Source organism: Pseudochaenichthys georgianus, chromosome 13, assembly GCF_902827115.2.
Source record: "Pseudochaenichthys georgianus chromosome 13, fPseGeo1.2, whole genome shotgun sequence".
In the NCBI taxonomy this organism is placed as follows: Eukaryota; Metazoa; Chordata; class Actinopteri; order Perciformes; family Channichthyidae; genus Pseudochaenichthys; species Pseudochaenichthys georgianus.
The window spans coordinates 23,558,941-23,571,824 of record NC_047515.1 but is presented as its reverse complement, the minus strand read 5'-3'; the positions used below and the strand labels follow the sequence as shown (position 1 = coordinate 23,571,824).

General features: G+C 38.4%; 1 protein-coding gene across 1 annotated transcript; it reads right to left on the bottom strand.

The window, feature by feature from the left end:
* Positions 1–1,364: 1,364 nt before the first annotated feature.
* p2ry12 (purinergic receptor P2Y12) lies at positions 1,365–4,125 on the bottom strand. The gene is made up of 3 exons (XM_034097298.2): positions 4,021–4,125; positions 3,420–3,673; positions 1,365–2,679 (listed from the first exon to the last, which is right to left on the bottom strand). Exons 2-3 carry the CDS (start codon positions 3,669–3,671, stop codon positions 1,873–1,875), a joined length of 1,059 nt encoding a protein of 352 aa, XP_033953189.1. The 5' UTR covers positions 3,672–3,673; positions 4,021–4,125; the 3' UTR covers positions 1,365–1,872.
* Positions 4,126–12,884: the final 8,759 nt, after the last annotated feature.

The window sequence follows — 12,884 nt, the reverse complement described above, 5'->3', positions numbered from 1 at the left end:
ACATACTAAGTAAAGTGAGAGACAAACACATAAAAACACATTATAGTTGTTTTATCACATGTGTATACAACACTGAAATGCCTTTTAGAGCCTGGTTAGCAAAGCCCCCCTTTCACAATATATATGTGTTTACTTTGTAAAAGGTTTTGATTTAGGTTTTATCATTTAGAGTTTTACCTGGATTTACCTTTTCAGTATATTGACAGTATGGGATAGCTGCATTTTTCCAAACATCATTACAGAAATGTAAGAACATAGATACAAATGTGGTTAAGTTATATCCAGTATATATATATATATATATATAATTTAGACCATAGTCCACACACAGTATTTATGCTTAAAACAATGTCACTTTGAGAGATTGTACTGGTCAAGGCCAACTTAAGTTGTTCAGAATAGATACAGTTAAATATATCATATTAAAGTGATCATTATTCCCAGGCTATTACATTTCTAAATCATATAGGCTTTTTAAACAGTTAGAAAGTTTGACTTATATGGAATATTCCATCAATCAAAAGTTTTTACTAAAAAAGTGAAACAATACATTCTATGAAGTAACTCACCAGTATTGGTTAGCTCCTTCACTCCACAGTGTAGCCTGCTAGATTAACACCTTTACAAAACACATCACAGTGTCATCCACTTCACCACACAGATGCAAATCTATGAGTTGCTGTGGTCGGGCAGTGAATTGCTGATGGGGGAAAAAGGATTCAAATAAAATAGATTTTGGTAAGCCATGTGTTATCAGGCTTCACTGCTTGAACATCTGTCCCAAGTCGCTCTACTCCAATGTGCTGTAGCTTGTAATCATTCTTTTGCTTTGCTTGTTTCATATTTACTTGATTGATAAACTTCACTATAGCAAATTCAAATGTTTATTGGTCAATTTATGAAATCCAATACTTATTGCATTGGATTTCAGGATTGATCGTTTCTGCACAAAAAACATATTTTAAGTGAGTGTGACAAGTGATGTGACGGTGCTTACAGCTCGTCGAGTGTATTTTGTCTATGTAAACTGTACTGAAGATGTGCATGATATCACACAACAGGCACAGAAATAAACCACATTGCCACTACAGTAAATTCATATTTCTTCTTTTTTGTTTCTATATTCATTTCTTTGAAACCGCTAAGCTCCAATAGTTTGGCAAGTGGTTGTAATATAAGGAAATATGTATTATTGTTATACTTACTCAGATAAGGATGGTTCTTAGTAGCAAAACTGTACAGAAATAAATCTAATGTATGCACACATAGCAACTATCTACTGTATATGATTGTCCAGAAGAATCAGTGAATGCTTACACTAAACAGCAATACCTTCATGCAGCATGCAAAAGTAACAGATCAGATCATTTAAAAGACTTTAATTTACAGGTTGACTTTTTTATTATAGGAATATAGTATATTCTTTTCAAAATGAGCAAAAATGAAAACATAGAAGAGGAACTTCATGTAGTTATAATGTGGAATACAGAACTGAAAGAAAACATACCAGTGTTGGTTTTTCATGTATCAACGACTGCAAAAACATATAATACAAAAATGTTTAAAGTATCTTTACAAATGTTTCAACTTTGGTGTGTGTGCTTTCCACACACAATTACTTAAAAGTTCATTGCTTTTAATAACAATGATAAAACTGAAAGGGATAGTGTTATAATCGTTTTGTGATGATCAGCATGTTGATTATGACAATTAACGAAATATATTTTACCTACTGTATTTCTCTAATGATTATAGAAACAAAACAATTGTTTCCAATACTTGAAAACAAGACGTCATCACAGTACACACAGATACTATAAACAAAAGCCTTTATCATATCCGGTGGATTTTATGTACAGACAGAAGAGTCCCTCAGATAGTGCTCACTGTGTCCTCTGATCCCCTCCCTGTGAGCCTGCTGCAGGTTCCAGGAGCCAGTCGCAGGGCCTTGAACAAGGTGGTCCTGAAAGACTTACAGAGGAAAAAGTAGATGAGAGGATCCAAAACAGAGTTTAAGGAAGAGAGGAAGAGCGTACTTTCCTTCAGCTGAAAGAAGAAGAGTTTGAGTTTACAGTCAAAGAGAAACCCTTGGGTTTGGCTCATGGTGTACGGCACGCGGGCGAAGTGAAAAGGCACAAAGCACACAAAGAACACTGCCAGAACCAGGAACACATTAGCACTCATTTTCCTTTTGGCCTGGTGGGGTTTCCGAGTTGAGGCCCCACTTGGTGCTCGACTTATTGTCCCTCCAGTGCTGCGGGAGTAGGACCTGTACAGCTCTTTGGTGATTAAAGTGTAGGATATTATCACCGTCACCAGGTTGCCCCAGAAAATAACTTGACAGACATGATTGACCACCTGGTGCCAGTACAGCCCAGCCTCTGTCTTCAGGTCCCCACACTTAAAATATGGAGATGTTGGTGTTTTACATGTCAGGATCACATTGGGCAAACAGAGAACAAGCAGAAAGGTCCAGATGGCTCCTGAAAGCAGCTTGCGACGAACCAATCGAGCTGCATTTGTCCCCCTGAAGGGCCTGAGGGTCTTTATGCAGCGATCGATGCTGATGAGGCCGAAGAAGAGGATGCTGATGTACATGGTAAGGTAGAAGAGCACTGAGGAGACCCGACACACAAATATGCGCAGCCCAGTGGAAGCCATGTTGGAATCTGATAATACCTGCAGGAACACAACATTAAATATAAAAAAGTAAGATCACCAAGCATTTAAATACAAGCCATACTGTGCATTATATTTGTTGATCAGTTAACAACTTCATTATAACCCTCACTTTATCAAGGATTTGTAAGTTAAACCTTATGACTTTTCTATTTGCTATTTAATAATATTGTCATTTTGCAATTTATACTAGTCATTTTACAATGTATTATAGCTCAATTATGCACCAATATTTACAACAATGGTTGCCAAGTTGTGAAAAGTAGTTTCAGTTGGTTATCTGTCTTTCATTGGACATTATCTTCATCTTTTTAGCTGCAGAGTATCTGATGCACAATCAATTTATACAATACTTCCTTTGAATACAATTATCAACTGAAGACTTGATCGATTATTTTTTCAACATTTATAATTGTGGATGCCTAAGGTTTTCTAACAGGATTTTAGAAACTGAAAATCACCTGACCCTTAAATAATACCACTTATAAGGTTGAAATGTGTGTTTATAACCCTCTATCAACAAGTTATTACCATCTATAACTGCAGAATGTATGCCCAATCCAAAGTAAAGAACACAACATGAGTATTTGTCAATGACTTGAATATGTCTGGCTGGCCCACTTAATGATGAAAAGATGAAAGATGAAAACTAATCCAATAGCCAATAATAAAGTAATATGTTACAACTTAAATAAAGTTAAAGTGTGCCTCATAAATGAAGAGTACCAGTTCAAACAAACCTTGAAAGGGAATGTGAAGGTCATGATGACATCTGCAACAACAATATTCTTCAGGTATATGATGAAGTGAGACTTTGAGGGGATGCGAAAAAACACCCACACAGCCACGCCGTTGAGCACAAGCCCCAGCAGGAAGAGAAAAGAGTAAAGAACCGGAAAAACCACGGTCTTCAGAAGGTTGTCACGGGAACAAGTGCTGTTGTTGAAGCTGTGACTGCCAGGGAACGGGGGGGAAGTTGTATTTGTCTCCATGCCTGAAAAATTGAATACAACTTTTGGTTTCTCATTATGATTTCAAACAAACAAAGATACCAACAACATTTTGACTTTGGAGTTAGGTCTGATCATTTCTTAATTCATTTGTCATGATAAAGTGAAGGATTTACTGTATATTACCAAATGAACAGAAGTTTGACAAAAACGTTTAAAAACACCAACATTATAGAGTGATCTAAGATAACAATGTGCATAATGTTAAATGTATGTTGAAAAATGTCTGAAAGAAAATAATATAAAAAGCATTTAACCATATAAAATTCCTAAAAGCAGTTTTTAAAGAGGTTTTTATTACATGTATAATATATCTGACTATGTGCCTGACCTGTTAGAGGTGTTGATGTGAGTCAGTGAAGTCCAAATTCAAATGCAGTTCTTTGGTCCCTCTCTCTTTGTGTCCTCGACAAATGTGGTGTGACACTGACCCTCTGTCAAGTGTGTGCGTGCAGGATGACTTTCTCTTTTTTACTTCTCCATTTTCTTTCCTGTCACAAGGAAAGACTGGAGACCGTCTAGATCTATTTCAACAGACACAAATACTTTAGTTAAGTTATGTGTATGATTAAACACAAGTGAAACACAAGCAGAACATATCTGATAAACACCAACAAGGCCCAAAATTCAATTCAATCCAATATCTAGGTTTTATTAAGCACATTTTATATTCTGGGCTTTTGTTGCACACATGTGTTTTAAAGTGGATTCTCTGATATTGAAAAGTTGTTTGAAACAATGTGGAAAGATACTATAAATATGTGACCCCCTCACTGTTCCTTTATGATACAAGTGTCACGATCCTAATGTTATGTCACGTTTTTAGTTTAGTCTGTCTTGTTTTGGGTGTTATTTAGTAATTCTGTTCTCCCTGTCTCTTGTCTTCCTTCCTGTGTTTTTCCTCCTGTGTCTGATTGTCTAATTGTGTTCACCTGTTGCCCTTGAGTTTCTACCTCCCTTACCCAGCTGTTTCTTGTCCCGTGATTACCCCTCTCTGTATTTAGTCTTGTCTTTTCCTGTGTTCCCCTTTCGGTTCATTGTCTCTCCTGTCTCCCTCCATGTTGGTCGCGGTCAGTGTTATGTGTTTATGTTACCTTGTATGTTTTCGATTCATGCCATGTTTTTGTTTATCAGCTTTTAAATAAAGCTCGCTTTTGTTTCTAGACATTTTACCTTTTTTGTAGTCTGCACTTTCCGCGATCTTGACAGTGATCTTGACAACAAGCTAATTATTTTACATTTGGTTACAATTATTGTGTAATCTCCATTGCTTCTGCATTACTTAATAGAGTGGCTTAGTACACTTTTATGCATCCTTATATTTATATACATCAGGTACTTGAAATAACAGCATGAGTTAAATAATGAGTCTGTCAATGTTTGTTTTTATATGATTATTGCATTACACATTAACAGATTTCAGAGAATTAAAAACAGGAAACAGTAAGGGTCATGCAATATAAAAAGGATTTGTAACATGAGTCATTGAAGAACATCCTTGTCTTGATTTGGCAGCGTGTTCCAGGTGAACGTTTACTGCAGCCTATCCCAGCATGCACTAGGATAAAGCAATACTAATTGTTGCTCACTTTCAAGTGACTAAAGCGCAAATAAGACTATTACAAAAATACAATGCAAATCCTTTTAAACAAAAAACAGATAGGGAGCATATGGCAGTAAAACCCTTCTGTTTCAAAGTGGAAAAAATATAAAACAGTTTTTGGCTTAACTGCTAACAAAACTTTCTATTTTTATTTTTCAAATGTTCCTCTAATTTCTAATGTTTGTGAAGGTTTTTCACTGTGTGGTCTCTAAAACATGTTCATGTTGTGAAACAGACATTTGTTCCCATTTTTCGTGGTTTCACCCTTAGATCTAGACAACATGAGGACACTTCCCCAAATTGTTATTAGTTATAACCCATTGCAAACATAGTCCTGTCCCTAAATCACAAAATCTGGATTTTACCCAGAAGTTATGTTCAGTGTCTGATGTAAGAGCATAGTTTTCTCTATAATCTTGTTTGTAAAGATACAAACGTGCTCTTTTTTTGTCACATCACCCATCCCTCTGGGTGTAATATTGCATGTCACATGACCCTAAAGGCCTCCTGCCCTTCTTTCTATTGAGTGCCAGGAGTTAGCGCAGCAATGCCTCATTTACTGCGTCAAGGGTAAGATTGGCAAAGTCAGCAGAACTCACTTCCCAAATAAGTTCTTATCTGAATGTCTCTGCACATGCACATGCTCTTTCTGTCTAGGCTGTCGCCTTTCACACCATCTACATTTAGTCATATACATGATCCTTCATATTTACATGCAGTCATGTTTCGCACAGCTGTGATCTTTACACATCTGGGTCTGATCAGTAGGCTACTGCATCAATGCGCTTTCCTTGAGAGGACACTGCTGCTTTTCAGTTTAAGAGTATATGCATGTATTTTAGGTAATCTCTCCATTGTTCCACTTTTCTTCTTTCTATTGCTTCTATTCCTTGTCGAATGGATTCACCTCAGGTCTGATATGAGTTGGTCAAGCAATCAATCCATTTTCCATGTGTGATAAGCACACTATAATATCATATTTATCCAGGAAAGGAAACACTGTGTAACCCTACTTCTTGTAATAAAGTTTGTACATTTACATTAATCATTTGCAAAAAAGGCACAATCAAATTGTGTGTGAAGGCACAGTTGCAGACACACACATGCAGACATAGGCAAAGCTGCAATATAAAGTACGCACACACATCCTTTTCAGCTCTCTTCCACACAGACAGGAAGAAAGGAGGGAAGGAAATAGAGAGAACGTAACACAAGACTTGACTGGATTTCTATTTAAACCCATCTGAGCCCTGTCAACACACACACACACACACACACACACACACACACACACACACACACACACACACACACACACACACCCCCACCCCCCCTTGACCTGCCAGTCTCAGACCACATGCCTGCTTAAAGGCAGCTACTGTGGCGATGATGTAGCTGACGAGTGAAGGGGGGAAAAAACTTAATTTCCTCTTTGCATGTGGGGTAATAGCTTTAGTGGGCCTGCTTTGTGCAAAAATAACCCTGTCTTTACATGGCCTTTGGAGAGTATTTTTCAACAACAGTGAATATGAGGTTATGGAAAAGGTTATGGAAAGAAACTCTGGTGTTTGAAGTCAAACATCAAGCTAAAAACAGACACAGAGCTGAAACAGCTGTGGTCTAAAAAACAAGTTTGATGCGGGTGAACTGTGACCCCTGACCCTTACAAACAGTCCACAATTGATTATGTTGTCACTGTGACAGGAAGATGTAAGACTCGGAACTTATTACCTCATAGCGCGAAAAACGTAACCAGGGTGGTCCTTGCTTGTGGTTTGTTTGTGGCTGTCTTTGTCTTTATGTGTGAATGTTTACGTGTGTACATTTAGTTGGCAGGCTTTCAAATTAGCTTCCACTCTTATAGTTGAAATGTGTGGGCCACACTTTGTTTTGACAGTGTAAGGTTTCCTTGGCTACTGCTGCTAGTGTGCTGTTCCGTGTAGGTTCCAGCGAGTCTGCCTCCCATATGATAGTCCACATGGACAAATCTATAGCTGCTCATACAGTGTGGAGGGGAAGGGGAATATAACCAAAAAGAAGTGTGAGCCCAAGTGATTCTAGCGTTTATTGAGGCTGAAACCACATTTACTGTCATGTACCATGAGAGTGTAAAGAATTATTCAATGATAATAGTGTATTGATATGGTATGTTTATCCTACTATGGCTCCTAGTTTCACTTCTTTAGGGGCGTTGTGAGGGCTTTACATCGGTAACTTCTGACTTAAGTACATTCCTTAAATTCTCATGAGCCCCATGTGTCCAGTACGGGTGTGTTGACCGTCTGTGTCAGAACTGCAGACACCTACACACACCCAAACACGCACATGCACACTCTCCCACACCAACACACACACACACACACACACACACACACACACACACACACACACACACACACACACACACACACACACACACACACACACACACACACACACACACACACACACACACACACACACACACACACACACACACACACACACACACACACACACACACACACACACACACACACACACACAACTGGCGTCTGAGCTTTAGTTTCTACCGGTGAATGATGTAGTTGATTCCATCTTGAGCCTCATTTTTATTGCTCACATCGATGTTTTCCTAGCAACTGCTTTTATTTGGGTAGTACTACAAATCACTACTCATCTCTTCGGTCTGGCATATCCATCAGTGATCAGTGAATGACCTACTAAACTCAACCTGGCTTTGGTTTTTATGATCAATTGTTATTATTCCAACTTAATATTTGCAACATGACAAGAACTTGCACCAAACTAAATGTCATTTTGCAAATATTAAGTTGGAATAATAACAATTGATCAAATCACTCAAGGGTCTCAGACTGTGACAAACACACCCAATCGCCTAATTTCACATTCCTAAAGAATGTGTTAGGGTTTTCCTCTTTATAGCTTTGGTTTTATAGCTCACAACTTTAATCTCACTGATCTCATCTCTACTTTACATGTCAATGCGGCAATTGTCATAGGAATTTGTGTGAATGCTCGAAACTGTTTTACAATGGAAAACTAGCTCAAAGCACAACCACCCTGTGGTGAGGCAGTGGATGGTCACCTTGGTAATGAGGAACAATTAAATTAATCCAAAGCAGGAACTGCTTTTGAGGGCCTCTGGCACCTGTCAGCAGTGGCATTTCTCTTTTACATTCTCATCCTGGGTGCTGATGTTTGTCTAATAATCCCTCACCCTCCGGAGAAAGCAGGATTCAGAGCTGTGGCATGAACATTTTGAAAAAAAGGGATAACAGCTCCCTTTGAGGGGCTGGCCGGTCTAAGATACCTGGCATATTTGACAGGTTGTCTCTGTTTGCTCAGCAGATACCTGTGTGCACACAGAGGGGAAGCAGATAGGACAAGGGCAAATGTGTCAGCTTCAGCTGTTAATACATGTGTGAAAGTTCAATGTCATGAAAAACTAGAAGAGAGGAAAATACTGTGAATGCAATTTCTGAGCCCATCAGCGATTGATCTGAGGAAAAAGAAGCCTCTGGGGAAGAGGGGCTTGATTTGGGGGGTTCAAGGGATATGTAGATAAAATGGACTTGATGAAAAAACTGACTTTCTTTATGAGCTAACGTGTGTCTATACCCTGACTTAATTCTGAAGAGCCATAACAAAAACCTTGTAAGGTATTTTGCCGGAACCGAAGTATCTGTTTGTGAAACTAAGACATTCCAATTGTTTTCTTGAAACTAAATATTAAAACAATATGTCAGAAAAGTAGGTGATAGAAAACTGCTTAAGGGAATATCTAAGGCAACTTCTATGATTCACGAAGCAAACATGACTTTAGTAACAACCGGTGAGCTATAAGGGTCTGTTTTTCCTATGATATCATCGAATCATCTGAGGTTGGTGGGTCCCATTAAGACATTCATTTAGAGCAGGAAAACCACAGCAAGAGGTTTAAATGATATTGTGGCACTTGATGTGGACATGTTTTGAAACCCTCACATTTAAACCCTAAATAATTTAGAAACACAGTTTAATTATTAGAGCTTTTGATGCCATCTCTTGGTTCTCATTGGGATAACAGGATATGAGACTTTTTTTATTTTATTTTCATTTCATTTCAAACCTTTATTTATACAGATAAATCCCATTGAGATCATTGATCTCTTTTTCAAGGGAGACCTGCTCAAGTAGTTCCACATGAAACATAAGAACATAAATAGAACAACAAAAGGACATCATACGGCATCATTTACATAATTATCCACATAAGCAGGTACCAATAGCTTCCGATTGAGTAGCATCCAACCGAGCTTTAAAAACATTTAGTGGCACCAGATTGTTCAGTTTCCATTTAATTTCCAGACTATTCCAAGACAGAGGAGCTGCGCATCTAAATGCTATCTTCCAGACAGTCCTAGCAGTTGGCACATTTAATAAAACCACAGCATTCGATCTCAGGCAGTAGCCACTTACAATTTTCCGTGAGATCAGGGAGCAGATATAAGATGGAAGTTTCCCTAACATGGCTTTGTATATAAAAATGTACCAGTGACTGAGCCTCCGTACAGTTAGTGAAAGCAAACCAGCCCTTGCATACAGGGTACAGTGATGGGTTAATGCTTTACAGTTTATACATGTTTAATGTGTGAATACATGACAATAGGTGCAATATATTGTCATTTAAAAGGTTAAGAGATAATTACATCACAGCTAACACATTTATACTAATCATGGAAAATACATTTCTACAAAATTGTCTGTACGGGAAACACATCCTCGAGTATCCGAGAAAGCTTTTTCACAGTGCTGTCCAAGTCTAAGACTCTTGCTCCTGTCTCGTTGTTTTATTTATAGGTGTTTAGTGTTTCCTCAGCGGTGTTACAGCTCCTCCAGATTGCATCTAAATTACACATTGACTTTACTGCAGAGTGGTAAATTAAACTTTATTTCCAGAAGCACAGAGGAAATGCTGACCCCATATGTGTCTGAGTGAAGGAATGTAATTTGCAAATTCCTGACTTTCTTTTCACAACAGACCTCCAACTTTGTGTTCTTGTCCTGGTAACATTTCAAAAAAGTACAAGAAACTATCAAACAGTAGAAATACAGAAGACTTCATTCTCACAGCTGGGGGAAGAGAGAAGTGTACGACATTGTTCCCTTATTTCAGTAAAGATGTGCAAGCTTCAATAAAAAAAAGACTCATCCCACTTAGCTTTACTAATTTATCAGTGAACTTTGTATCGTGGAAAAGCTAAACCTGTCAGACTGAAACTCCAGCCTCTGCTGTAAAGTAGCAGTGCCACAGTGTTGATGCAGCCTAATTGGGTGAGCTGGCTTGTCTAAAAGCTTTCCCCCCCTTTGAGACTCAATCATTTAAAAGCGCTTTGATGTTTTTAGTTTGGTGTTTGTGTGACTGAAGTGAGGAAGGTTAGGTATACAGCAGTGGGCTCCAGCAGTCCACCTGGTTACTCTCTGGGGTCTAAAGGACCACATCTGCACTCGATCACTTCTCACAACCCCCACTGACGTACTTCCACTGCCCTCAGGACAGAATCTGAGGGATGTGGTCCCATTAAAAAGTGTATCCTTTAGGATAAACATACAAAACCTGTGTGCCTTTCTTGTTATTTTATTTATTAGGCCCTTCTTAGGTTTAATGGTTGCAGTATCCACTTACTGTTAGCTTTGGACAATTTATGGTTACAATTGGTTTGATATATGATCACACCTTTGTCCTTATACATGGCTCCTTTACCTGGCTTAAGGCTCACTTTTGACACCAACAGGGAATATGTGAAGAAGACAAAAACCTTGAGGGCTCTCATTCAAGTTGACAAATTACACCTGAAACTTTCCTTTGCCTTTCTTATGGTCAACGTGTTATGCTATCGGTAAAACAGCGTCTTCTCTGGGGAAGACAGGGTTTGAGAAACTTGGAACCACTATCACAGCATGACACATCCTACCTGGGAGAGAGGTGCAAAGATGAATCTTTCTTACTTGTGGTCAGAAGGTGGGTGTGTGGATTCTGAAAAGCTGGTGTGAAATTCCAACAACACCAGAGGTACTAAAGGAGATGCCGATATACTGTACAAGCAAATGTGTGTGTGCACCAGCAAGACCCTGGGTGTAACGGAAAACGCACTTAGGTTATTTGAAAATAGTTTCCCAGACATAGGCTTGGACTGCAGCAAAAATGAAGTAAGTGCTTCACTTCATTTTCTGGAGGATTTTACTAGTTGCCAACTTTGCAGCATCAAAAACAATAAGGCAGACTCTCTGAGCTTACAGAGAGGTACTGTTAGGCTTAAGGCTGCTGAGCTCCCAGGCATCCTCCCTTGAGATCTCAGTTTCCATGTTCAGACTGCTCGCGTTCAACTTTAAGTATGGAATTCCTACCACAGAGAGAAATACATCTCACCCTTCTCTTGTTTTTCTCGTCTACCGACTTTATCGTTACTTTTAACTTTTCTCACATAACTCTAAATCTTCCTCAGTTTGTCATAATTAATTCAGGCATTACTCTAAACCAGATATATGAAAACATACATTGCACATTCAATTTAAGTATAATTCCTCCTACATTTCAATATCACTATCAATCTTGACAGTTAAGTATCATATAGAGAACTAATTCAATTCCAACTGAGAAATAGGGGCCTTGAATGAATAACATGTATAAGATAAAATAAATATAAATAAATAAACATATAAAAATCACAAAAGAAATTGAGAAGATATTTGACTAGAATCACTGACTTGAGTGACTATACAGATGTGGCCTCACATTGGTTCCTGGAGTGGAGATGGACAGCTTTGCTGTTGTATGGAAACATGGAGAGTACTCAGGCAGGAATTGCTGGTTGAACAAAGCATCTATTGTTACATTTTCCCTGCAGTTTGACAAATAGTAGAAACGTTTTGGAGGTAAAGGAAAAGGTGGTCTAAAGTTAAGTTGGCAAAATATAGGTAATTACATGTGAAAACAATGTAGCCTCCAGGAAATATTGCTCAATTTGATCTCTGTCCCTTGGAGAGTGAACTGTGAGGTAATGAGGACAATCTTCGCAGCAAGAAGGCATTTGATCATGTGCAGATTTCGTCTGTTTTTCCACAATCTTCGAGGTGGCCGAGGAGTGGCCACAGTTTTACCATACCTCATCTGGTGATAAAACAGGTTTTGTTTATTCATCTTGTGAAAGGGCCGTGGTAGTACAGCTCTTAATATTACCATGTCTCACTTTAGCAGCTGCGACCAGACCAGAAATTAGTTGATTTGACCTGGTAAAGGGGACCTTCATAAAAAAAAAAACACCATTCCTTTCAGCAGCCTCTTATAAAACCATATTTTAAATAATATGTGTTGAACTGTAACTCTTTTACTTTAAAGACCCAAGGGGACAGGAGCAAATGGGGAAAACGTACAAATCCTCATAAATATCCAAGTTAGTGGACATATCCAAACATGAACTTCAAAACCAGAACTGAACAAATAAACTCACCATCCACAAAGGATGAATGGTGTGAAGAATGAACTGTCTTTCAGATTGAAGAGCCATAAAGAATATAGTGGTAATTGTGTGTGGTTGTCACACATCTCC